Genomic DNA, 27,301 nt, shown 5'->3' on the forward strand with positions numbered 1-27,301 from the left:
ATTTTTATTGGCAAGTACTTTTTGTTGGGTTTATCATATCAGGTAAAAATTACCCAACAGCCACCTAGCCGGTGAGGGCGGGTAAAAGGGGGTAGCAGGGGCTGGTTGTACCTGTGGGCAGCTGGCGGCTTTGTTTTTTTTTTAAATGGCTCAAACGTTAATTTAAAAAAAAAAACTTTATTTATTAAAAAAAAAAGCTTTTTTCGTGCAGTGGAAGCTCAAAGCACTTTAAAAATAAAATCAAATGGACAACAAAATACACAAAAAAGAAAAAATGTAAACCAACACACCCCTTCACACATACACCCCATTACCCTACTTCAATGTATTCACGCATGAAAAAAATAACATATTTATAAGAAATGTATGGTAGGTTGATCTGTACTTTTTTTCCCATCGAAAAATTTCTCTGTTGTACTTTTAATTGTTCATCGAGGCACACAATAAATTTTTGTCCAAATTTCAATCTCAATTAAGGCAAGGCGGTCTTATTTGCATAACACCTTTCACACACACAAGCTAATCAAACTGTTTTAGAGATATGCAAAAGCTTTTTCAGCCTGCAAAGAAATAAATGGAAGTAAAATCTACAAATTTGAATAACAAAAAGTTCAATGAGAGTGCAAAATTTGATAAAAGGGAAAGTTTTAAATAAAGAAAAGAGCAATTAACATCATTTTTGCTCTTTCTTTGCTTTATTCTTCATGGATTTTTATTTTTATTTTCATAGATTAATTCATTCAATCCCAGCTCAAAAGGAATAATGGTAACATAAACAAACCAAGAAAGGGGGAAAATCTATTGAATTATAAAAAAAAAGTTCCAATAAGGTTTCAGCTGTAGAATCACAAAGGTTACAGATTTATGTCTACAAAGTTTGAGCTTTTACAAAAAATGTATATTACAAGGGGAAAAAAAAGTCTGTATTTACTTCATTAAAAAAAAGGAAATGGTCCAAAGTCTTGAAAGACAGGATGCTAAAACCTTAAATAATAATATCTTTGAGCTGGGTTTCAGTAATCCTCCATAAATTACCAAATGCTGACAGTTGAAATAAGGGCAATTACTGATTAATAACCTCCTAGATAAGGAAGTCACGAGTTAATCTGCATTCTGCGTGGTGGCTCTGGATTAGCTATAAATTTATTGTAGTAATGCCAAAAAATGCTCTTCACAAGGTCAGAACATAAACGGCACGGAGAACTGAGGCAAAGGTTTTCATCACCAAATGAGATTTACTGGATGTTTTCATCACAGGCCTCCACAGACTGGTAGAGCGCATAAATCCTGGCCTTGTGCGTACAGTTTTACAGCTTCGGCGGGCCTTCCTGGGTCCCCCATCCGACAATTCATTTCACACTTTTCTGAGGGACACTTCCTGCCACAATTGAAGGGATCTGGTGATAAGCAGAAAAAGAGATACAACAGCAGATCAAATCCAGAGTGAAAAGTACTGGAATTCTGAGGGGGGTTTCTTTTGTCACAGACACTGTATTTTTATTTAGTTTTACTTTTTCATAAGGAAAAGGTTTTTGACTTTAGTCAAGACATTGAGCCTAAAAACACATTTATTTACTTTACTGTTAGAGAACATCAAAAGGTTCCTGACAGATTTTAATATTCTAGCTAATAACATATTATAATCCGAATTCAAAGATCACTGGAAACAATTTTAAAATGGATTAAAAAGATGATTATGTTCAGATTTTAAATACAGCAGTTTCCTTTTAAAGAAAACACAAGCTTTAAGGGTATTTATTCCAGCTTGTTGCAGCTGCACGTTCAGGTCTCTGGATGACCTGACTCCCTCCATCTATCAAGAGTGATGGGCTGAAGGGGGCGTTGGGTGTCACTGAAAGTCCAGCAGGTATATTTCTTCGGTTTCAGAGAAGTCAAGATGGAGTTTGACCTTTTGGCATCACTATGACGGCCTTCACCGCACCCCTGCGTTTCCCCTCTTCACTCTCTGATGTGCGTCACCTCTGCGGTGTCCTTCAGAAGAGTCTGCTTGTGAGAAAAACTGAAAGATGGTCTCCTCACTGCACAGCCCCCTTACATCCAGATACGAGGAGACACGATGAAGGAGGTTTGAATGTCATTGTGTGTTTGGGTGTGTGGTTGTGGCCCTAGGACAGACTGTCGACCTGTCCAGGACGTCCCCTGCCTTTGCCCACGATTGCCCGGGATAGGCTCCAGCAGCCCCATGACCCAGAAAGGGACAAAACGGGTTTAGAAGTTGAAAGAATGAATGAATAATTAAGAGGTGCGATCCAGTCATCTTCATACACTGAAACAAAGAAGGTTATAGGTTAAAAACAGATGGAAAGACTGGAGCCAGAAGTCGTTCTATTTAAATCGTGCAAAAATGAAGCTCTTCTGCAATGTTTAGAGAAAAGAAACTGCATCCACTGCTGGCTGGTTAAGAAAGAAAATATTTTGGGAACTTCTTCAGACAATGGTAAAAAAAAACTTTTTTTGAGCTCTTTTAAAAAAAAGAAGTCACTTTACAACTCCTGCTAAACGGCACAGCAGACGCACTTAGTGAGATCACCAATTATTAGAACAAGGAAGAAAAGATTGGATTTTGACCTGCTGAGGATTGTTATCTTAAATGTAAAGCAACATGTTTAATGAGATGACATGAATTTCACAATAATGTCTCCTTATTATTTCTGTTACCAGGCTTCAAAAACTAACAGTGCCTGCTCAGATACATTCTCTAGCTGACTAAAGTGGGGTTTAGACTGCTTTTTTGGGGTTTTTTCCAGCCATTTACTGTATATGAGACCTGGATTGAGCAACCCCTCACCCTTGCATTCCAAACAGGTCTGCTGGCTCCAAGAGGTAAAAAGCCCACAGACTCGTTCTATTGAGAGTCATTTTATTTGTCAGAATAAGATTTTTTTAAATCTTTTGCTGAATTACAAGTTCTTCAAGTCACAAACTGACCATTCAGATGCGACAATTAAAAGTATGTTGTCAAACTTTGGAAAAAGATTTTGTGTAGTCTCCTTTCAAGTGTCGACTTCCAACAAGCTCACTCCTGATTGGCGAGAGTGGTTACTGTGGACACGGTGACTCGGACGGCCTCGGCCCAATCACTGCTTTCTGATTACATCTAGCTCCTAGCAGTGGCCATATAGCAAAAAAATAAAAATGGCGACTGAATTGTCTTAATTTCAGTGGAGCCGTAAGTCATTTTCTATGTGTGACATCACACTCACTCAGTCCAGTTCACCTATACAGTCAATGGTTCCATTAAATGTTTTATCTCAGCCAAATTTGCCCACCATGGAGCAGTAAAGGGAAACTGTCTGCAGAATCTATTGGAGTTGGACTCTGCAGATTCTGGCTGCTCATTAATTATGCTTTGCTTTACGATGTGTGTTACTGTTCAACATTATTATTACATTGGAGAGGCGATGGCTGCTTGTTTCGTGGCAACACAGAAATGTCAGCTCTAGTCCTTTCCAAATGTCAAGTGATGGAACATTTAATCAAGCTGTCAGGATTTGGAAAATAAGTTTTTCTTTCTCCTTGAAACACAGCAGCCCAGGGACCAAGGCATTAGGTCCGTGTTTGATTGTAATCTTGTAGTCTGAGTCACATCTATTTCTCTTTTTTATTTTTTCACACCAGTCTGTCTGTGTGTATGGTTAGTAACCCAGTTTTGTGGAGAGTGAAGAGCAATCATTTAACCGTTAGACCCGAAAGGTTTAATATAAGAGTTGTGATTTCACAAGGACACAGAGATTGAAGAGATGCAAGGGATTTCTTTCTCTTTGTTTCTTTTTTTTAAGAAAGGGGAAAAAATGTCACATTCACGCTGAATTCATTTGGACGACTTAATAGTGGGCGGAGCAGTGGAAATGCAACGGTTTGCACATTCACATGGTGGTGGGTCTGTCAGCTCTCACTGTTCAGAGACTTGCATGTCAGAGCGAATGAATCAAAGATGTTCACAAGTTTGAATGGATCAATGAAGCCCTCAAGGTCTTTTTGAGTCATGCTGAGTCTTCCAATAGAATAGACTTTACTGTCACCGAGGGAGAAAAAAAATGACAGTGGTTTGCAAATCAAGTAGTGCACCTAGAATAAGATACAACAAATTTTCAAAATAAAAACACAGCAGCAGTTAAATCAATAAACAGAAGTCATTCCAACAAGGTGGATAGTATTGCATAGAGTAATGTTGCACAGGGCTGTAAAACAGTTATGTTCACAAAGATGCAGTGGGGGGAAAAGTATTTATTCAGCCACTAATTGTGCAAGTTCTCTTGCTTAATGAGATGAGAGAGGCCTGTAATTGTCGTCATAGGCATACCTCAACTATAAGAGACAAAATGAGAAAAACAAATCCAAAAAATCACATTGTTTGACTATGTAGATTAATGTGGAAAATAAGTATTTGGTCAACAAGAAAAGTTCAACTCATACTTTGTTATATAGCCTTTGTTGGCAATGAGAGTAATCAAATGTTTTCTGTCAGTTTTTACCAGTTTTCACAAATTGTTGCTGGTATTTTGGCTCATGCCTTTATTACTTTGGTACCAACTCTCTGTAGGTCATTCACTAGGTCCCCCGTGTGGTTCTGAGAATTTTGCTCACTGTTCTTGTGAACATTTTGACCTCACAGGGTGAAATCTTGCGAGGAGCCCCAGATGGAGGGAGATTATCAATGGTCTTGTCTGTCTTCCATTTCCTAATAATTGCTCCCACAGTTGATTTCTTCACACCAAGCTGCTTACCTATTGAATATTCAGTTTTCCCAGCCGGATGCAGGTCAACAATTTTGTTTCTGGTGTCCTTAGACAGCTCTTTGGTCGTGGCCATAGTGGAGTTTGGAGTGTGACTGTTTGAAGTTGTGGACAGGTGTCTGTTATATAGATGACCGGTTCAAACAGGAGCCACTAATACATGTAACGAGTGGAGGACAGAGGATCCTCTTACAGAAGAAGTTACAGTTGCCAATTTTTGAGTCAATATTACTGTTATAATCAAGATTGCGACTCTGTCAAAACAGGCACCTTTATTCATTGCATAATTAACACAGAAATATTTTTAAATGAAATTTTTTTCCTATGCCCCTGTATAGTGTGTCTATAGTGCATATAGTATGTAGTCCATGTCGACCCATCTGGGCTATGGGCACCCTGGCCTTGGCCAAAAGCTGCGCTGTTTCCATGCTAGGGCAAGAGGAAATTCCCATTTTGGAAAACTTATTAAAAGAACTCATCAGTAATAAAACTGTTTGAAATACACTTTTTTGATCCTTTAATTTGTAATGGCCGTCCACTCTGCTGTTCTCATTTGCCACCCTTCCAAAGTCTTCTGCCCCCGCCCCATGTTAAATGTTCTAGCTCCGCCACTGTGTTACAGCTAACTTTAAAGAGCGAAGAATTTTGTTTCTGGTGTCTTGAAACATGTTGTTGCGCCATTTGCCTAAAGATGGAGAACATATAAAATAAAAAAAATTTAAAAAATCCATTTCTAAATATTTCTTTATATAAATCATAGTGAATCGGGAGCAGATGAAAAAAAAATGCTGTTTAAAAAAGATTGTACTATATATGCCAGGTGAGTCGCTCCCTGCTCCGCTCCATTCTGATGAATTAATAAACGTTGATGTCCATCGAGGGTTTCGGCTGACGGGTCTTTATGTGAATTTGGTTTTGAGCTGTTCATAATTTTTGGTTGGTTGAGAAATACGCAGTAAAAGTGTATTTTACGTAGTGTATGCGCATTTATTGAGTAAATATTACGCAATTTTGAGATGCAAATGCAAAATTGTGGCTTTCCACGTTCTAACAGTTACATGTACCACCGATGTCTAACCTTTATATGGCATCTACGGCGCACATGGCATGTTTAAATTACAAATAAACAGTGCAATAATCATGCACAGTTCATGTTCTATGTTGATTTACATGTTCTTTGCGTGGTTTGTTCATACTTCTGTGGTTTTAATGTGGTTCATAAATTGACACCTGTGAAAATTGTACCTACACTTTTCTCACTTTTTCACGTATGACCAATTTTCATTCATGCAATGTGCGCAAAAAGCACATGGCCTTAAGGTAAAAGTCAAAAATGTAAAGCTCTAGTCTGTCTAGATCCAAAATTGTGTTTATTATGTACATTTTATGGTTTTTCTAGTTTGTAAAAACATATTTTTAGTTCTCTCTGTAGTAAAATAGCTGCCGTCCAGTTTTTTCTTTCTAAATGAAGACATGAAAGTGCATTTTAATTTCTCTTCAAACTACACAAAATACAGAATGAAACATGAAGAAAGAGTCATAATAAGCACATGTTGTGGGAAGATGTTAATCCTCTCCCAGAAGTGTATCTGAGGCTAACTTACAATTACCAGCATCTGCTCAGAATCCCCGTTTATTATCTTTTCTTTCTGTCCTTGATTTTCTAATTTTTGTCGAACAAGCTGGTGTCTCACAAGCTGTGAGCAACATTTTCAACAGTTTGAAAGCAAACAAACACGGCGATGTTGAGAATGTTCGATGATGAAGACGGAAAATCACAACGCTTCAGTAAAGTTTTGCCCCAGATAAATCAATCACACTTTTTTTCCTTTTAGCCTGGGGAGGAGGCAAACTGTTGACTGGCAGATGGCTTTCAGAGTTTCTCTGAGTACATTCTGAGTTTTTCAGCCTTTCACAGTATTGTTAACACAGCTAATGGAGGATTATAATGAGGAATGTTCGATATTTAAACATTAAAAAGACTCCTTCTGTCACACCCGGTATACATGGTGATTAAAAATAGCCCCCATTTTACCAGAATCAAAACATCTGTGCCATTTTCTAGGACATAGTTTCTGCAGAGCAGCAGTCGTTCATCAAAGATTTACCCCTGAACTGAGGGTGGGACAGTTGACGAAGACCAACCCCACCCCCCTTGCATCTCCCTGTTGCTGAGAGCTCAGAGCTCAGAGCAGCTTGTGACCCGCCCGGCGTATTTTCTTTGTCTTAAATAAGCTTTATTTTAAACTGCCTTGTTTTTTTCATCTGCTCCTGTTTTACAACAATCTGAATAAAGCAATACAGATATTGAATTTTAAGCCCAATTTTCTTAATATTTGGGGGAAAAACACTACAAGAACTTGTTAGAAACACCAAAAAGGTTAAAGAGCATTTCATTTGGGAACCTTTCTTGTTTTTCGTGAACAAATATCACTGACCAGTCAGACTTGGAGGTCATCTGTGAACCAATATCAGCAGGTCACTCAAACGATGAGGTTTTGGGTTCAGATCTGAGCTTTTGCTGACCTGTTTGGAAAAGAACATCAGCTGCAAGGTTTGTTTTAGAATCAGAGGTTTATTTCTGCTAAAATAAAAATTATTTCCCTCATGTGTGCAGCTGATTTTTCAAATGTAAAGGTATCTTGTTAGTGATGCCAACACCATAACTTTGATTTTTAAATAGTTTAAATTTCATAATGTGTAATGCTTACATTAATATATATGATGTATTTTGTGGTCGCCTTTAGGACATAGTTTCTGCAGAGCGGCAGTAATTCATTGAAAATTTGTCTGAGTTGTGGATGGGACCGCCCCCACTTCCCGTCACCCATCACCCATTACACGCTTTCCCGCTAGCTTACAGCCCCTCACACCTCCAGCCTAACACAACCGGTGCAACAAAAGCAATATTGGAGCTATCCAGCCGGATGGTTTTGAGCTACATTCCAGCGCAGACGAAGAAAATGCGAATGCATCGGAATGGAGCGGGGCAGGGAGCTTGTGGCTTGCCGTAGTAGCTTCTATGTCACAACTACACGCTTTTTCACACATTTCTTTTCATTCGCTCCAGATTCACAATGATTTGTAGTAAAAAAAACCTCAGAAATAATATTTTTAGCTGAATTTTCCTAATATATGTCCTCCATCGTGAGAAAAATGCTACAAGAACATGTGAAAAACATCAAAAACCTTATTTTCATTACAGTGTTTTTAATTAAAACCATACCTGTAATGTAATTTTTTTAATTCATTAAAAAGTTCACTTTTATAGCTGTTTTTCATCCTCCTTGACCCAAAGGTTTCACTACTGAAGTCAAACATTTCTTCAGGATGCAAACAAGCGACATATTTACATCACTGCACGCTCCAGCTTTAATCTAACCTTGTCTAATGAGGATGATGCTTTGCGGTTAGACGCTGGGGCTCTAAAAGTTCCCTGCTGAACTGTCTGTGGGCATCACAGTACAGTGTGGGTGCATGCCACGTCCCTCACAGGTCGTTGACCCATCTGCAGGCTATGGGAGCAAGGCCAGTCAATGGTGCAAGGCAGGAGGAGGTCTGCAGAATAGCAGAGCTGGATCACTAGGCGGTTGATCTATGTGCTATTCCATTTCCTGGCCCTGATGAGGACACCCAGTGGCAGACCGAGAGTCTGACAACCCTGAGACTCCACAAAGAGACAGATGGTAAAAAGGAGGTGATGTTTTTTGCACCGTTCTGTCCAGATAAATTATACGCCTTCCACAGATTTTGCCCGCTCGCCTCATTTGGAGGCTTGTTTCTTGTCATGCTGTTGTCTCCCTGCAGACTTCAATTAGTCTGCTGAATAAACCTTGAAGGGATGCGGTGTTCAGTTGCTGCACGTCAGATCTGACTAGAGCTCTGTTGCACCAAAATGATGAGGACGCGTCATAATTCTTTGTCATCTTCACAAATTTCCTGAAAGCTGTTGCACACTAAACTTTCCAGAAATGCAGAATAACAAAATGTATTTCAGGACGATCCACTAATGTTCACAAACCTACAAAGAACTCTTGTTACCGACATGGTCGTCTTTTGGGGATTATGGAGAAGAAAAAACAAAATTTACAGTTTTTTAAATAAGTTAGAACATTATTTGATAAAATGTTGAAACATTTGGGTCATTACAGCAAAGCAAACAGATAAACATTCAGTCAATGACAACAAAGATATATATTTGGTCCATTTCATGCAGTTTCGGCATAAACGCTGCCACTCAATCTCTTTTGGGGTCATGGGGTCACTGGAGCAAAACCTGCTACAGTTGGGCAAAGGCAGGATTCACTCCAATCAGGTCACCAGTCTGTTTCAGGGTCACACACTTAAATGCAAACCTAGGGGCAATTTACCAATCAACTTCTGAAGCAGGTTTTTGGGCTGTGGGAGATTGCTGGAGTGCCAGGAGAAAACCCATTCAAACTTCACGTCCTGATGCTGGCCACTGTGCTGCTGTGCAGCTCCAAACATGCTGCACTGAAGCATTTATGAAACTTCCAGTCATCCGTCTTTTTTCCACTCATCCAGGACTGGGTCGCAGGGGGAGTAGTCTAAGCAGGGACTCCCAGACTTCCCTCTCTCCAGCCACCTACTCCAGCTCCTCTGGGGTAACCCTGAGGCGTCTCTGCAGGACACGATGGAGAGACACTTCTGGGGGAACCCTGAGGTGTCTCTCCATCATGTCCTGGGTCTTTCCCGGGGCCTCTGCCTAGTGGGACATGCCAGGAACATGGGAGGTGTCCAGAAGGCATCTGGACCAGATGCCGGAGTCACCTCAACTTGTTCCTCTCGATGTGGAGATGCTCTCTACGGATGACTGAGCTTCTCGCCCTATCTCTAAGGGAGCGCCCAGCCACCCCACGGGGGAATTTGTCTGCTTGTGCTCGGGACCTCGTTCTTTCCCTCATAGGTGAGTACTGGAAGGAAGATCGAGCGGTAAAATGAGAGCTTCGCTTTCTTTCTCAGCTTTCTCTTCACCACGACAGACCGGTACAGCGACCGCACAACAGCGGATGCCGCAACAAACCGCCTGTCCATCTCACGCCCTATCTTTCCTCAAGACGCCAAGTTACTTAAACTCCTCCACCAGGGCAGGAGCACACCACCATATGAAACGTCAGCCCTATTGCAACTTATTGCAACTAGGTTGTTCTATAATACACTACAATGCTATTACACTCTACTATCTAAGACTATGGACTGTATCATGGCACAGAAAACTGTAGTATTGTCACACTATACTATTGCCAGTAAAATACTGTGCCCAGCTACATCATAACAAACATCTATATCAAAGAATTGCTATGGTACACTTAACTGTACTAGGCAATTATGAGCCATACTATGCCATACTTTACTATAAATGGCTCCAACAACCAAGCGGGCCTAAAACGTGGAGCTAGAAAGCTAAACCAGACTTTTGAGATTAGCATAATAATAAGGCATTTTGTTTATGTGTGCCTTTCAAAACACTCAAGTTCATTTATTATAGACAATGACAGTCTACAATATTGTATCTAGGGTAGACAATACAACATTATAATAAATGATGCTTTAATCTGTACTTTCCAGTGCTATTGTCAGTGTTGTTTGTTTTTTCCCTCTGGGTTTACCATTTCTCAACATATTGTAATAAATTTAAAATGTCTTCTCTCACATATAAACATCAGCTTTTAAATGAAGCCAGCCTTGCAGGTTCATAGCTTCATGGGTCCATTCTTTGGGTCACCAAGGTCACAGTTATCACAACAAACCAGTTTCTTTGAGATTTTTACGAGTGTTGTTATTAATATTTCTCTTATGGGAATGTTTCAGTGATGGAAAAACGGGTAAGAACAGATATTGAACAAAATGTTAGTGCTGCTCGCTGCAGCCTTGGACAAGAACTGTGACCCGAGGCCTCAGAATTGTCTTAAACGAAACGTTGCCATACCACAAAAACATAAAACTGCAATATTGTCTTTCCCATGATATAGTTATTTATAAAAAGTGACACACAAAGTTGACATTTATTTTTGTGCCCACTTCTGTTAATCTAATGGAGAACCAACTTTGTTTTATCAGGTTTATACAAGTAATTCAAGTCATTATTAATAGTAAAAATTTTGTCATTTCTTCCATTTTTCTTGTTTTTGCAGTGTTTTCCTCAACACGGTGTAGATTGCTTCTCTGATACAGGATGAACCGGTTTTGGTGAATATTGAAATGCGCGAAGAAAATGCTTGTTTTCGAAACACCGCTCGCGGCAGAAAACTTTGGGCTATGAAACAAACAAACCCATCAGGCGGTTGTCATTTTATGATTCAAACAAAAATAATTTTATGATAAAAATACTACAAGTTTTTATTTAATCTTTATTACTTATAAAATATGACAAATAATAGTTTGTCTACGGCGTACCGCCCAACATTCTGCGCCCGTCCGGAGTGATAACCAGGCGTACCCCACCCTGCATCACGGACGTGACGTCACCGCGCTCCGATTCAAACTTCAGGAACTAAAAGTGTTGGTGGAACAAAACGGCCTCGCCAGAAGCAGGCTGGGAAAATTTCACATTTAAGCGTTATTTCTTGGTAAGTGTTGGTCAGTATGTGTTTTTCTGTGGGAATAAGCTTCATTTAGTGTCCTAATTTTGATAATGGCGCCCAAATGTACAAAATGTGTTTTATTTGATGAAAACAAACAGGTGGCGTGACGCTTCCTGTGTCCTGTCAAGTCATATTTTAAGTAAAGTTTTATTCAAAATAGATTTTTCTTAAAAATTAAACCTCTGGAGTGCATAAAATGCTTTATATTTTTGTTTGTATGAATACAATTATTTTTTGTGGCTTATTTTTGACAGGAAACAAAACCATTTACTTAAAAAAATGAATAAATAAAACTTTTTTAATTAACCTTTTGTATTTAAATTGCATGAATGTTTGAATTTGGAGGGTGTTTTATTGGAAAAACTGTTTCTCCAGATCACTCCAATCTTAAGCACCAACAAAGAAAATCATGGCGTCTAAAGGTGCAAAAGAAACCATCGCTTCCAAGCTGGGCTTCAAATCCAGCAGTTCTGCCTCCAAGGTCGACGCAGAGCTGGAGAAAGTCAGGAAAGAAAATGCCCACCTGAGGAAAAAGATTGATGAACTGGCCAAGCGGCACGTCAGGCCACCGGACTCGGACAAAAGCAAGCTGCTGGAGGTAAAGGAGATGCTCCCTGACATTTAGGAATTGCACTTCCTCTCAGCTCTGTCTGCTTTCCTAACGTGTTTGTTTTCTCTCTTAGAGGATTCTTTCGCTTGAGACGCTGAGAGAGCGGAACAATCAGCAGTTGCTGGGCAAAGAGCAGGAGCTGGAGAGTCTCAGGCAGCAGCTGTCGGCGAAAGGAGGAGAGGTTTGCAGAATGATTTAATTTGGGTGTTCTTTAACATGCTCTTGTGGCGTTTTTTCTGATGATGGAGGACATTTATAAAGAAAAATCAAGCTCAGAATGGCATTTCTGAGTATTTCTAGCGGAAGAGCGAGTAAACAGGTAGGCAACTGGAAGTGGGGGCGGGGTGGCTCAATGCCATAACTCACATTATGTCCTAGAAAAGGATGCAGATTTTTGATTTAGGCTAAAATATGGCATAATCATAATTACAAGACCACTAGGAAGGCTTTCAAAATAGATCAAAAGAGGATCTTCATAAGTCATTTTTACGCAGAATTATCGACCCAGAATGCACCTGTAAATATGAAAATAAAAGTACAAAAAGTGGGGCGTGCTAAGGTGCTGCTTTCCTGAGAACAGAACCGCTTTCAGAGCACTTTTGCAACTTGTAAAAAGTCCTATTTTGAGTTTTAACGGCATGTGTTTTGCTGGCAGCAGACAACTGTCAGAGTTAAGGGGGGGTGGGGTGGGGGGAAGTCCTACTGGAATTGCAATGAGCTGCCACAAACATTTGGTGAGAAATTGCTTTCATCCCGTCCTGACAGCAGCTCAGCAAAGTGAAGCTCAGACAACTGAAACTGCATCCCAACACCTGGCGTCATGTGCTGCTCGCCTGACATTTCTAACCTGTTTGTGTGCAGCGGCTGCAGGAATTCCTGACTATTTTTTTTTTGTGTGTGTTTCCTGTAAAAATAAAAAAATCTGCGGTCACAGTTGTGACAGTTGCTGATGCTCGTTTAATCCCTCTGCTGTTGTTGCTGCTCATTTTAGTTAAAGCCGCAACAGGCTGCATTGTCCAAGCGGGTGTAAGAATATCGGCACTCGACATTAATCATCCCCTCCTTTTCCTAAAGTTTAATCAACGCAAATGCTAAGTGGGAAATGCCAGCCGTGTAATGTCAGTTCTGTGAGGAGGATAATTGAATGGAAAACAAATTTAGCTTGTCACTGCAGAGTCTAAGTTCCTGCCTTTTTTTCTTTTTTTTTTTTAAGGTGGTCGCATCACTGCAGGCCCAGTTGGAGCAGCGGAGGAAAGAGGCGGAGCTGAGAGACGGCTTGTTGCAGAGTTTGTCTCAGGAGACGGAGAATCTGAAAAACAAGCTCGCCACGGTTTCCGCTCGATGCCAGACCCTGGAAACGCCGGCGGTAGGTTCTCCTTAACGGGTCGCTCTAATATAAGCCATTGACTGTAACTTAGAACTGGACTGAGCGACTGTGACGTCACCCATAGACAATAACGGAGTCAATTTAATGGACATGTTTTCGCAATAACGATGTCGATCAAGCTAGGTTCACACCGACCTATGCAACATGCGTTCAAGTGTCCTCTTTCTATGAAAAGAAAAAATATAAAATCAGGATCAGCAAGATTGTGTTTAAAAAAAATGAAAGGATCAGAGCAAGAAAAGTTATTCTGAAAAAACAATATAGTAATAGCTGTTTATTTCTCCATAGACGTCTATGGAATTTTGGCTTTTTCCTGTTTGGAGCGCCAGCAGGAGGGTCACTCAGTCCAGTTCTCATATACAGTCAATGGTTCCATCTCAGGTGGGGAGAACAGCCACAATTTTACTTAAGAGTAGTGTTACTTATAATACGAGTAAAAAAGTATTAAAAAGCTGTTTTCCAATTACTCAAAGCAGCCAATTTACAGTTAAGGTTGATATTTACAAAAAAAGGAACTGTCAGATAATATGAAGTAAAAACAAAATGAATCAGGATTGTGCTCAGCTCATCTAATAACTCATTTCATCCTAAATCTGCGTAGGATGGATGGAGGCCCAGGTGGCTTTGACCTTCAGGTCATCTGCATTCTTGGCTCCGTCTCTCCATGTTCCTCTTGACTACAGGCCTTTTATTTGTGGGGTTCAGTTCAGGGGTCAGGCAGGGTCACACGGTCACTGACGGAGCTTTTAGTTGTGCTGGAAGATAAACTCTGCATCTTCATGCTGCGTGTTGGCAGGAAGCAGATCAGTGAACTGAATGTAGACATTGTGTGGTTGTAAAAACAACCACACAATGACTGGAAACTGAACTTCAAGGAGCCTGGACTCTGTGCCTGTCCAGTTTTCCTGCAGACCTTAGGACTTCCAAATAAAATGTGTTTTCATCTCAAAGGAATCCTTGGGAACATTAAGCAGTTCCTTTTCTCCTTAGACCAACATGAGATGCTCCTGACATTGGTCCAGGAGTGGCTAAACGCAGTGTTTGTAGCTCCCGACTAGCACCAGTCTACGTGGTTCCCTCTGGATGCTCTGACTGCAACCTCAGTCCTCTCCTTGCGAATTCCTTCCGCCTATTTTCTGTTGATGCTGACAGACCATAGGTGTCAAACTACTCCAGGTCTCCTGGGTCAGTGTCCCACACGATTTCCAACTAACTAACCTGCTGTTGAAGCTCCTTATTGGCTAAACACACCTGATCCAGGTAATCAGCAGCAGATAAGGCAGGGTTTCTGGAAAACCAGCGGGATGCCGCCTCCGAGGTCTGGAGTCTGACACTCCTATGAAAAAAAAAAATAAAGGCTCCTGAAACCTTTTTGAGGAGTTATTTCATGATGATGTCACTCCAACATTGAATTTATTTACTGTATTCTAAATATTTAAGACACTAAATCAGTTTTTTGTTTGTTTTAATAAAATGACCATCAGTTCATGCTAAGACGTGATGCAGAAGCCACGTTTCTGAACTGTTTAGGATGGAAAAGTTCCAATGTTAAAAATGAGAGTAGTCCGACACCTGCAGCTGATTTAAAAAATGCTGTTTTTGCATCATTAAAACTACACACAGGAAGTGCCTATTTATGCCTCACCTGAGTATGATGAAGTCATACGTTTTCCACATGGTTTTGTCTGATAATGGTCTAATTGTGCCTCTGAGGTCAGGAAAGATGAATAGATTTGCAGCTTGTTTTATTTATCATTGTGTAACCCCATTTTGATTCAATCAATATTTTGTGTAGCAGCTTTAAAATGAACCAGAAGCTTAGTGGATGTTGCTTTTTTTGAATGGATCATAAATATTTTTTTATGCTTGCAAAGATTGTTTGCTCCAACATCCACCAGGGGGCAGTGTTTTCTCATGGAACTGATACTTCTGAGCTGCACACATACAGCTTACATACAAATAAATATTTACAATGAGTACAGAATAATTGAAAATATTTTCCAGATTTAAGAGGTCAAATCTTTATTAAATAAACAGGAAATGACCGAATCAGCAGTCTTCACTCTTGGCAGGTAGAAGTGCAGAGAGAAAAAAGACAGAAACTTCTCCGTAACAACAAGACTGATCAAGAAGTTGAGGTTGATCCAAACCACGATGGTGGTGGAGATGATCTAGCCCAAAATGGGACGTAGTTCCACAAAAGGAGGATCTGGCTCCCATTCTACTTTTAGAAACTCTTGGAACAGGAAGTAAGGCTTTATTCTGAGTGTTTGGATCAAATGGGACTGCAGACGTCCTTCACCTGCAAGCTTTCTGGAAGGACTTAGGACTGAACTCCGAATTTTTCACCATCGGCTCCGGCTGCAGTGTTTCGATGCCGCTTCTCAGAGACATGCTGATGGGTTTGAGCCTTTAAACAACAGGAGCAGGTTCTGCCGCTCTGAGACGGGACAGGCCTGACCTCCACAAGCAGGAAAGCAGTTTGAGCGCATTTGGTCTGATCAAAAATTCCTCATTTATGTGAATATTTTTAGGAATCCCTTTTAGTTCTGTTAGACTTCATCTTGGAGTAACGCGAAGCGCCTGGCTGCTGTTATGCGACCTCGCTGATGTGCGGCCCTCGGGCGCTCACCGCCAGGGTCTCAAGGCTGCACGGGAGCCTGGATGGGATCTGGCGTGCACGCGGTGAACCCAACGGCGAGATGAGCAAATAATAATAATAAAAGGCAGAGCGCTTACAATGCTTGTCCATTATTCATTCACTCCTCGTTCATGCTTGGTGATGATAAACCACTGATGTAGCTCTGGGGCAGACTGACAGAGGCGTGGCTGCCATTCATACGCATTCACACAGTGGAGGGGGCAGTGTCTTGCCCAAGGACAAGTTGCCTGGGGGGAGCAGGGATTGAACCAACTATCCTTCGCTGACCTGTTCAACCACCTGAGCCACTGACTTGGTAAAAGTCGCTTGGGGGTCGGCGCCCCTTAACGTGCAGGTAGTAAAAAGTCGTGCACAGATACTTCACTTGCACCAGTGTGTTTTCCTTGCATTATAAAACATTAGCTTTAAGAATTTAAATAAAAAGCCTGCGTTTGATTTCTACACCTGAAGTCTTTGCATCCGTTTTTTATAGACATCTTGCATGCAAACGATGCAAAGAAAAGAAATCGTAGCACATCTGCAGAATATTTCTGTGAGAAAACGTGGCTGTTTTTCTTCTTTTCTTTGCTCAGAGTGGACAAGCCCCCCCTGCAGACCTGGCCCTGGTCCAAGATCAACTGAAAGACGTGAGTCCAGCCTCCAGATTTGATGACCCTTTCTCTTCTGCATGCGTTGGTGCTCCAATCCTTCGCATTTCTCTTTTTACCATTGCAGCTGGATAGGAACTGGGTTATAAAGCGCGGGGGGGGGGCATTTAGGCAAAAGAAGGTTTTTTTTAATGGAAGGAGGGAAATAAAAAGACCTCAACTCTGATAAATAATGAAAAATATAAGCGCTGCAGACCCAGTTGTCAGATAGTTTAAAGCCCAGATCGTATAAGTTTTAATAAACGAAAATAATCTTAAATTTATTTAAAGAATTAAACATTTTTACCCTATTGAAGATCAACAGTGTCTCTCAGTTCAATAAATATGAGCTGAGAGCTAAAGCAGTCGCAAGAATCCTACTTTACCTTTACAGGGGATCAGATAATCAGGAATTCTACAAATAAAAACATTTAGTGAAACATTAATATAAGATATTAATTATATAGATCAGATGTTCTGCACTGGTGTGGTCTTGAGGAAAGATTTCAGCCGTTATAATATAACCTGCCCTGTGTCCACATTTCTGGATTTTTGGGCCCATGCTCACTACTTTTTTTCTTTCTTTCTTTTTTTTTACAGCCAATATGGTTTAACATGTTTTTACAAAGACTTTTTATGAATCCACTGTGTTTTGATAATGAAAAATAAATATAAATAATTTTTCAAATCACAAATCGTTCAAATGCAATGCATTGTGGTCCATATTCACCAATCTAGTCACCATTGAAGTACCGTACGCTCGTTTTGTGCAGAGACTTCTGGGAAATTTCCAAGTTCACTACATTCTGGAATTGTGGATTCGGACACCCAGAGGGAAAAATGGCAAACTGATGTCACCATAATGTTCAGAACCGTCAGATGAGGCATTTAGATGCTTCCTGCTTTGCTGGATTTTGGCTTTTTGTGCAACAAACCTACAAAAAAATAGAAGAAAAACCTTGAAAAAGGAGAGAAAAGTGTAAAGTTGTGCAGAATTCCCGAAGGAATGTTGTGCGTCGGTGTGAGGATTTGTGCGTTCACCCCCCAGGCTCTTGAGAAGAACCAGCAGTGGCTGTGCTACGACCAGCAGCGGGAGGCCTTCGTCCAGTCCCTCGTCGCTCGCTCTGTGGAGTTGGAGCAGCAGCTGGCTCAGGCCAAGCAAAACAAGGCAGAGAGCGGCTCTGAGGGTAAACGCCTTCCATCCTCACGCCACAAAAATAAATAAATAAATAAGCGTGGCGCTGAATTCAGAGATTGGAATGCTAATGGATAGAAATGCAATGTGTAAAAACGCTTGGACATGTTTGATCGTAGCTTTTATTGCTCCCTCAGGTTCTGAGAAGGAATCTGACCTGAAAAGCTTCTATGAGCAGAAGCTCTCAGAGCTGCAGAAAAACCTGCAGAGGCAGAGGGAGGAGACCATCAGAGTCCAGCTGGAGCTGAGCGCTCAAAAGGAAAAGGTGATCGAGTCATCGTTCAGGATTCCCCTTTTTGTGCTTATACTTTAGTATCCTACACGTCTCCGGCTCCTTTCTGTTGGGCAGACTGCTTCCTCACTAAATCAGTATGCAGCCAAAACATCCGCTGGATTCCGACATCTTTATAATCGATCTGCAGGGTTTGATTGAAGAACTGCTTTCCTTTTCTCCACCTTCTTTTGTTTTTTTCTTTTCCTCCTGCAGACCTTGAAAGCCGAGGCTGAGCTGCAGCGTCAAAGGGAGCAGGCCGCCAGAGCGGAGGAGGAGGCGCTGGTGCTGCAGAGGAAGTACGAGGACAAGTGCGGCGAGTGGTCGGCCTCTCAGAGGAGGTGTGAGGAGAAGAGCAGGGAGCTGCAGGAGGCCAGGATGCAGCTGCAGGCGGAGCGGGCCGGCAACAGGTAGTCTGCTTGACGGGAAACAGAGACGACTGCAAGATCAACAGATCATAAATCAAACCGAAGCTGTGATGAGAAACGACCAAGTCGAAAATTGAAGCTGACGCCTATTTATTCTCTGAAACGGCGCATTACTATTCAAGGCTTATAAATAGGTAAAGCTGACAGTACTTGTGTGGGTTTCACAAACACGCAGACATGCTGTGCACGATGAAAGAAAGGTGTCGTCTGAGCGGGCTGACAGAATGAAAGCCGAGCTCGACAGTTTGAACGTCAGATTGGAGGAAGAAAGGAGGAGATCTGCGGAGCTCCTGCTTCAGGTAAACCCCATCCCGCACAAAGCAAACACAAAAACGCCAAAACAACTAAATCCTACCAGCGTAAAGCACACAAATAAGCTTTCTTGTCTTTTTTGCCTCAAGCTCAATGTGCTGCAGAAGTCTCTGTTACACCAAAACGAAGAGCAGAGGAGAATTGCAGCCCTGGAACAGCAGGTGATTGACATGTTGAGGGCTTTCTAAAGCTGCTGGGGTCCAGAGGGGGTTGAGTCAGGACTTTGCTGAATCCAATCTTGGATTTATTTGTCAAAAACGTAAACAGTTTTTGCATCAGTTGTCTTTAAACTTAACACACGACTCTATTTAAAAAAAAAAAAAAGGAAACAATTTTTTTTAAACTAACAGGAAGGCTGTTTTGCTCTGATGCTTTTCCATCAGATCCAGGTCTCCACCAAGGACTTTGAGAGTGAGAAGCTGGACCGTCAGAGCATGCAGCAGCAGCTGCAGAAGGTGCTGAAGGAGCTTCGGCGAGCTCGAAATCAGATCGCCATGTTGGAATCTGCTGTAAGTGTCGCAACTCCGGAAGCGTTGCTTTCGAAAAAGTGAGCGTCGGCTTCTCAAAAAGTCAAATGTCTCTAAATGAAAACAAAGCAACACAAGTGTTTCATGCACCAGGAGTTAAACAGATACAAGAATTCAATGTTATTAACAAAACATTCAAAAAACTGGATATGATTCAAATAAAAATAAAAAAATTAAAGCAAAATTGTAAATGAGTGCTGTGAGCTGTGATCTATGGCCTGTAGGTTCAACCTGACCACGCTCCGCCCCCTTTTTGCCCCTACCACCCTAGTCAGAGCTGCACGCAACACGTTCATTTAAAAAAAAAGTACTTTTTTTCAAAATGGCGGCTTTTCTGTTGGTTTTATCTCCATAGCAACCATTTTATTTTTTGGTCGTGTGGGGCTGACGAACGGGTCTACGTCATTTTTAAAAGAATTGGCCAAAGTAAATGTTTTGGTTTCCTTGGCAACAGAGTTTTTTGGGTGAACCACGCCCACATTTTTAATACGTTCATGTCATCTTGTATATCGTTTCGTTCAGCATAAGCCAGGGATTCATGCATCAAATTTTCATAAGCCGTCGGTCCTGTGGCCATCCCATAATCATTTTAATCACTCCTTGATATCACCGACACGTGTTTTGGTTGCGTTCGTGGATTTTTAAATATTTTTTGAGCCCCATAAGAGATTTGGACCCATTCATTTTTTTTTTTTTTTTTTTTTTTTTTTTTACTGTTTCTCCAGCTGGGATGTCGTAATTTTTGGTCACCCACAATTTCAAAAATGTATTTTCACTGAGTGCTATGTCTGTGTAAAATTTGGTACATTTTTGAGTGTGGTGGGGGCCAAAGGTTTAGTTGAAAGGCAACATTTACTCTTCATCGTAGCATTTTCCGCATCCTTTTGTCTCATTTCAGAAGCAGCCAAACGCCAGGTTTTCAGAGCCCAGCTCCTACAACAGCCTGGAGTTTGAGCGTCTCAGAGTGGACAACCCTCGCAGCCCCCCCTCACCGTCCAAGGTCATCAACCTGCTGGACGAGAGCTTCCTGGAGTGTCCAAAGTGTCGGGCGCCGTACCCCACCAGTCGCCACCGCGAGCTCCTGGCTCACATTGACTTCTGCCTCGCCTGAGCAGAGATTCTCCGGACTGTCCGCCTTTTCTCAACGCATCCAGACCCCACCCAGAAAAAAAAAAAAAAAGAACTTGCACCACATTGATCAGATCCTAGTAGGTACTATGACCTTAAGATTGATTCGAATCCCTATTTAAAGCCTGTTGGGACTGTCGTTTGACAGTCGAGATGCTCTGATTCCTACAACTCTCAAAGTAGAGCTTAGTTTGTGGAACATCTGGGGGATTATGAATACTAGAGAGATGCAAGCTGGGAATTTTTCATTTTGGTGCAAGAATCCTACTAAGAATTAAAAAAAAATCATGTTTAAACTTATCTAGGAGGCTGAAAACATGCCTACCACCTTAACTTTGTTTTAGTTTACAAATATATTCCTGGGCATGAGGGTAATACTCCAAAGATGAATCTAAAGTTCAACAACTGCAGGTATTTTTATGACTCCAAATTTTCTTTTTTCACCCCAGTGTCGGGTCACCGAGAGAAAACATTTAAACGTTTTACATATTTTGGAACAGAAATACATCACTCCATTTACTTTTGTTATTGAATCTGGTGTTTTTTTTCCAAAGAATTTGTGAATTGTTAAAGTTTACTAAGCTCTTATTGAATTTTTGGTTTTATTTAAAGGCAGGGATTTGAACCAACGTATTTATTCAGTGGGTTTTTTTTAGTGTATATTTTCTAAATGCTGAAAGTCTTTGAGTGAATTATTATGTGATGTTTTGCTGTGTAATCATAGTATTTTTTATTATTTTACCTCCTTAAATACCACATAGAGCTCCACTGATGGTAAAAGAATCATTTTTCATTCCTTCCAGTAACTTTGGTGATAATGTATAAAAGGATAAAGAAGTAGATATGGGATGTTTTGTGCTCCATGTTTTTTTTTAAAGGCAATCCAGCCGGTTGTATATAGTTTATTTACACGGAATTGTCCGGTTTCGCCTCGTCTATCTCCAGCCAACAGCCGCGGTCGTCCTCGCCGTCACACGTGTCGGTTTAACGGTGCAGTCTTCCCTCGAATCTCTTTTCAGACCTGCAGCCGTGTAAGTCTGGAATGAGATTTCATGAGTTAATTCCTTGTACTAAACTATTTACAGCATGGATTACTGAAGGTCTCTGTAGGAGAAAAAGGTTAAGGTGTCTTCAGGACCGCAGCCTTGGCAATGTGACCAAGAATACCGACAGCAAACCCACGCCGCTTTATTTGTAATAGATGTTTTACCTTTGATAGTATTCTAGAGGAACGCTGGTCTGAAATCATGTTTTGATGTGCTCTGTACTGTATGAAAGCGTGCAATAAAGCTATAAATGGTCACAGTCCTGTGTCTCTCTAATACTTGCTGCTTACAGTGACATAGATGTTAAAACCACATTAGCAGCTGCTATCTCCTCTATAACGTAGTGTGTGAAAGTTGTGAGGCATAATATGGTCATTTATCCAAGTTTCATGTGGCAAAAATGTCTTAAATGCATTAAACTAATGAATTTGGAAATAATATCCTTTAAAGTCTTTTGTTTTGATCAAACTGAGCTGCTTGAGACTCCTCTGTTTCACTTTTCTTGTCAAATGTAATTTTTCAACCAATAAAGAGCGGCAGAACTCATCAAAAAGAAGACGCTAAAGCATCACGGCTCAGACCACAAACAAAATAAGAGACTACACTAAAATGGAAAATGGACTTAAACATTGGTCTTAATTTTTATGACCTTAAAATGTCTAATATTTAATTAAATTAGCAGAAAATATTTGAACTATAAAGGAAAATAAACCCAGTAGGATATGAAGTTGCACACTTAGGTTTCATTTTGTTTCCAAAATTTCTGTCAGATGGTCAGTACTTAAGAAATCAGCTCACTGTTGAAACTGAAGTCCTACTACAATCATCTCGATCTATTACAAAAGACATTTCCACATGTTGCCCCACCCCGTTGCAAATGCAATCTGGAATTTGCCAACAGTCTGCTCTGCAGAAACTATGTCCCAAAAAACGGCAGGTTTTTTGTATCATAAAATGCCAACATTTCATACGTGGAAAATGTGCAAAATGTGGCTGTGTGACACAACCTTTAGAAAAATGTGACCTGCTACGTTTCTTATTGATCCTAATAATGTTAATTTCCCAGGAAATTAGACAAATACTCTGCCTGAGTTTTTCCACACGCTTGTCCAACAACAGTTTATAAATAATCAGTGATGAAAAGCATTGGGTCTGAAAAACCTAAAAAATGAGCATTTAGATACTAAAATATGAAAATAAACTATTTTCCACAATCTGTGTCTTTGTTTTAGCATGTGGAACATTTTCTGTTTTTTCAAAGTCCTAAAAACTATGAATCTGATTGTTTTCATGTGTCACAAATTCAAAAAAATGGATTCACACCTTTTTTTATCCTTTTCTAAATGGAAGGACGTAGACCTGCATGGTTTGACTGTTTTATTCAAAAAACTGACAACAAAAAAGGTTTACAACATTTATTTCTGAAACATGACTACTAAATATACATGCCTTGGCCTAAGACACATATAGGAATGTTTATCAACAATGTTTGTGCTACAATATGCTGCAAAAGATTGTATTTCCCACGTTAGCTGAGCGAGATTTCAAAAATGTGGGATTTTTCTGTGAAATGAAGGATCTTTCCTCCAAATGGAAGGCTACTCCTACATGACGGAAAATAAATGCTTTAAGAAGATGGGAGGACGTGAAAGTGAGAATATGAATGAGAATTTACACATTTCTACAAAAAAAACTAAGTCTTTACTCTCTTGTAAGGCTGCAAGCGAGAGGAAACTAGCAGATTGGAACAAAGTCCATGAGGATCTAGAAGAAGGGGATCACTGTTGACTCAAGTCGGCTGTGTTATCGCAGAAACCTACAACACAGAAGAAACACTTTGTTACAAACCCAGAAAAATATGTGTCATTTTTGTCTACAGATAGAAAAAAGTCCCATCATTCACGGCCCTCTCACTAGAGGTCTACCCACCGTTGTGTGCCACGCGTCTGTATTTGCCCAGCAGGCAAATATCGTTCTTCTTCTGCGTGATGATGGCCTGGTCCTCTGCCCTCAGGCCCGTTGGGTGACGAGAAAACACGAAGGAGTAGCTGTCCAGGCAGGTGCCATCCGAGTCCAGAAGCCTGCAGGAGTAGTGGATGGCGTAGTTGTCGTAGTCGGTGTCAATAACCCAATGTTCGTCATCTGCGGGAGCAGACAAAGGTTTCGATTTTCTCTTTCAATTCAAGAACAGCATTTCTACAAGCATGGTTCCCAAAGTATTTCAATTGTAATACATTACTAGTTTAGTGTAAATATTTGGCGACTGCGCTGCTGAACACTAGTGCCAACCTGAAAGCACAAGGAGCAATGCGGGACTCAGTGTCTTGCCTAAGGACACTTTGACACACGGGTGGGCAGGGCAGGAACAAAACCTGCACTCTTCTGACCAGAGGATGACTGGAGTACCGCTGCACCATTCCCCATATTTACAAGGTGTCCTTTTCTTGCAGCCCAGTCTTAAAGAGCGCCATGTTTTATGTTCAATGCAGGCAGAAACTCAAGTTATGTGACCCTAACCCTGAATTTGCACTAGTCTGTCTGCGGTGTGGGGAGTCCGTCTCACAACTGTAAAGTTTACGTTGTCTCCGGTCCGTGCCCCTTCCCCCTTAGCTCCCAGAGGAGGGGTTTGTCCTGCCACCCTCGTGTGGAGTAGCTCATCTCTTCACTCATCCAAAAACTTTGGGGCCCCATGTCTTCTCCTTCCCCACAAAGTTCTTGTAAAACGCATGTCTTATGTCATAAATGATGTCACGGTTTTCAACTGCCTAATTAAACCTTTGTGTCGAAAACTGAAGCCGGCCTTATCTGCTGTGTTAACGAGCATTTTTGTCTGAGCACGTCACCTTTTTTTAATAAAGGTTTACTTTGAAAGTACAATGAAAGTTTACATTTTGAAACCCAGACCTGCTTCCTGTTTCTCTGGCTTTTTGCTGCGACATTGACGCGTACACGGACTGGAAGTACAACTCCTGTGTAAAGCTTGTGTTGCGTTGACAGAGGCGATGTAATTATTCCAACTTTTATTTTGTGTCAACGTAACGGAGAAGCACCGCAAACGGACCTGTGTAAATTAACTTTTTGTCGACCCGTAAAAAAAGAAAAGGAAAGTAAACCTGGCCGATTCAAGACGCAATCGATAAAACTTTTTTTGTTTTGCCCTGGTGACCAAGTAGGTGTTACACAACAGTTGGACGGCCTTGGTCAATGGGTTTTGTGCAGCAAAAAAAAAAGCATGCTTAGCTACAAATCGGACTTACTTCCTGTCTGCAGGTAGGATGCGGCGCCCCAATATTTCATCCTGAACTTGGCAGGTTCAGGGGTGTCCTCAAAGGTGGCGAACATGTGGGCACACATTTCCCAGTTGCTGGACATCAAAAAGACAGCAAGAAAAAAAGTTGGGATATGACAGAGGAAAAAGAAAATAAAAAATGTCCGTAACCCATAAGAACCCAGAGCTTTCTGCTAAAAGGAAAAAGGTGTGGGATTATCACAGATTTTTCTGTTACACTGCTGTCGCCATGGGTTCCTATGGGTCAAGCTTCTGCAGAAAGACGTGACACCTACTTGAGGATGATGACCCTGCCCTTTGCGGTGGCGGTCATCCTGCCATCGTCCTCCACTTTGAACTCGGCCACCACATTGTCGAGCAAGAACAAGCCCTCGGGGTCCTTCTTCCCTACAGCGTACCACACACCTGCATACTAATGCAACCACGTTCTCAAGTTAGCCAGACACGTTTTCCGTCCGATTGCTCTTCACATATAGAAACACAAAACGAATGAGATTTGTTCCAACTCACCCTGGTCCTATCAAAGTCCTGCTTGACTTGGAAATTGGCGATCTGGCAGTTGTTCTCCAAGGGTTCGAGCTCGGTGGAGAAGACGGAGGAGGCCAGAAAACAGAGGGCTACAACGTACCGCAGCATTCTACCTCAGAAAAAGACAACAAACGGGGAAAGATGAGCAAAAAGAATGTGGATTTCAATGCAAATCCCCCCAAAACTCCACGATACCAACACTTATTAAGTGGAGAGAAAAAATTCTTGGCAAAATTAAAAAAGAATTTGTGAAAAGTCAATCCAGCGTCGTACCTTGTGATTACACGTGTATCCAGCTCACAGGATCCTCACTTTCCAGTCCGCCTTATATACAGCTGTTTGGGATTGCGTAACTTTGGGGGGGACCTGAACCTCCTCAGCTCTCCCCACAGTCAGCTCAACTCAGGTTTGACAAACACTTACATAACTGAAGCCTATTGATTTGTGTGCTGTTGGCTGACCTCTCCTCTGAACCACTCAGTTTGACCAAAAGGAGACCAGAGTCCATTTTCTTTTGATGTAATGTCACACTGTGGAAAACTGAGACTAAGGTCAAACAGATATTCAACTTTGCTATTATTTTTTTTATTTGTCCCTACCCTATTTCTAGAAGACCTTCCCTGGTACCCAGATATTGAATTGAAGCTGCTGTTTTGCACTTTGACTACAAAAGTCATCATTTAAAGGGTTAAGTGAGCAGAGCCAAACATCTGCAGCTTGCATAACTGAGGACCCTTTAAGTGCAAGTAAAATAGAGGGGGAAAAAAGAAAAAACACACAAACAAGCAAAGTATGTGAGTATAAGTAACAGCTGGAATTTGGCCAGAGGCAGTGCAACATTTCACAACCTGGAAGACTGACAATTCAATGATGAATGTTTTTTTCTGGCAAGGCTCCTTTGTGCGTTTGACGTTTCCAGCAGTTTGTTGGCACGAAATCGCTGTTTTTAGATGGCGCGCTAAACTTAAGTAACTCCCCAAGTCTTATATAACGGAGGATTGAAGCTAACACTTTAGACAAAAGTGGACTGTGACTCATCAATACCACTGATACCTCAGAAGACAGACAATTCACGTTTAATCAGATGTTTTGATTGCAGCACCCAATCAAATATCTGATTGTGCGCCACCCCACCACATACTCAAACCTTACCAAAATTTGCATGCACATAGTAAGTGGTGACAACGAATTTTTGACATTTAACACTCCCTCCCCCTAAAAAAAAACTTACATCACAGCGCGCGAAATCTTCATAAAAATGTCTGGGGCTAAAAAAAAAGTTCAAAATTCAATGTTAAAATCATAACACGCATGTTAGGGATAGTCAAAGGAAGTTTTGCGCAGTTTATGCGTATTTTATGTGGTTAATGCCAATTCTCATGTAAGTCTTATGCAATTGTGCGTGATTTACGTGTTCATTGCGTGGTTTATTCATACTTCTTCCGTGGTTCTAATGTGGTTATTTCGTGATACATCTGGGAAAATTTTACGTATTGACCTCAACTTTTCTTACCTTTTTCCACGTTTATTCACGTATAACCAGATTTCTTCTGTACAATATGTACAATATAAGCCTTAAGGGTGTGTGACACATTCTTAACCCTTGTGCTATCCGAGGCACTTTAACATTGGGAGCTGGGTCATCTAGACCCACTAGACAGTGTGTTGAACTTTTTTCTTCAAGGATTTGTGATCTTCACTGGTGTCCATGGATTACATGAAATCTTTCCACCTTTATCCACCTTTGTCATGGTAGGGAGAACACATCAATGGTCGTCTTGACCCCATAGGATAGCACAAGGGTAAGGCTTAGTGACCATTTTTGGGGGCAAATCATGAAATTTGGCGATTTCCACATTTTCACCCGGTTAAGTCTTCAACCACAATTGAACTTTATGGACTTTTGACCTATGGAAGAGGCCGCCATCTT

General features: G+C 41.0%; 2 protein-coding genes across 2 annotated transcripts; one reads left to right on the forward strand and one right to left on the reverse strand.

The window, feature by feature from the left end:
• Nucleotides 1–11,237: 11,237 nt before the first annotated feature.
• Nucleotides 11,238–21,815, forward strand: cep55 (centrosomal protein 55). The gene is made up of 12 exons (XM_011487981.3): nt 11,238–11,347; nt 11,738–11,960; nt 12,046–12,153; nt 13,186–13,338; nt 16,594–16,647; nt 17,696–17,834; nt 17,980–18,107; nt 18,330–18,523; nt 18,717–18,840; nt 18,943–19,014; nt 19,237–19,362; nt 20,279–21,815. Exons 2-12 carry the CDS (start codon nt 11,772–11,774, stop codon nt 20,489–20,491), a joined length of 1,500 nt encoding a protein of 499 aa, XP_011486283.1. The 5' UTR covers nt 11,238–11,347; nt 11,738–11,771; the 3' UTR covers nt 20,492–21,815.
• A 1,140-nt stretch (nt 21,816–22,955) lies between these two features.
• On the reverse strand, nt 22,956–25,865 carry rbp4 (retinol binding protein 4). The gene is made up of 6 exons (XM_004080248.4): nt 25,645–25,865; nt 25,354–25,480; nt 25,119–25,255; nt 24,812–24,918; nt 23,484–23,696; nt 22,956–23,370 (listed from the first exon to the last, which is right to left on the reverse strand). Exons 2-6 carry the CDS (start codon nt 25,477–25,479, stop codon nt 23,333–23,335), a joined length of 621 nt encoding a protein of 206 aa, XP_004080296.1. The 5' UTR covers nt 25,480; nt 25,645–25,865; the 3' UTR covers nt 22,956–23,332.
• Between the last annotated feature and the right edge of the window lie 1,436 nt (nt 25,866–27,301).

The sequence above is a fragment of the Oryzias latipes genome, chromosome 19, assembly GCF_002234675.1.
Source record: "Oryzias latipes chromosome 19, ASM223467v1".
Lineage (NCBI taxonomy): Eukaryota > Metazoa > Chordata > Actinopteri > Beloniformes > Adrianichthyidae > Oryzias > Oryzias latipes.

Coding starts and splice junctions, on each gene's coding strand:
- rbp4 (XM_004080248.4), bottom strand. CDS start 25,479: ATGCTGCGGTACGTTGTAGCCCTCTGTTTTCTGGCCTCCTCCGTCTTC. Junction 24,919..25,118: donor GGCAGGGTCATCATCCTCAA/GTAGGTGTCACG, acceptor TTTGATGTCCAG/CAACTGGGAAATGTGTGCCC. Junction 23,697..24,811: donor ATCCTACCTGCAGACAGGAA/GTAAGTCCGATT, acceptor CTGCTCCCGCAG/ATGACGAACATTGGGTTATT.
- cep55 (XM_011487981.3), top strand. CDS start 11,772: ATGGCGTCTAAAGGTGCAAAAGAAACCATCGCTTCCAAGCTGGGCTTC. Junction 13,339..16,593: donor AGACCCTGGAAACGCCGGCG/GTAGGTTCTCCT, acceptor TTCTTTGCTCAG/AGTGGACAAGCCCCCCCTGC. Junction 19,015..19,236: donor TTGCAGCCCTGGAACAGCAG/GTGATTGACATG, acceptor CTTTTCCATCAG/ATCCAGGTCTCCACCAAGGA.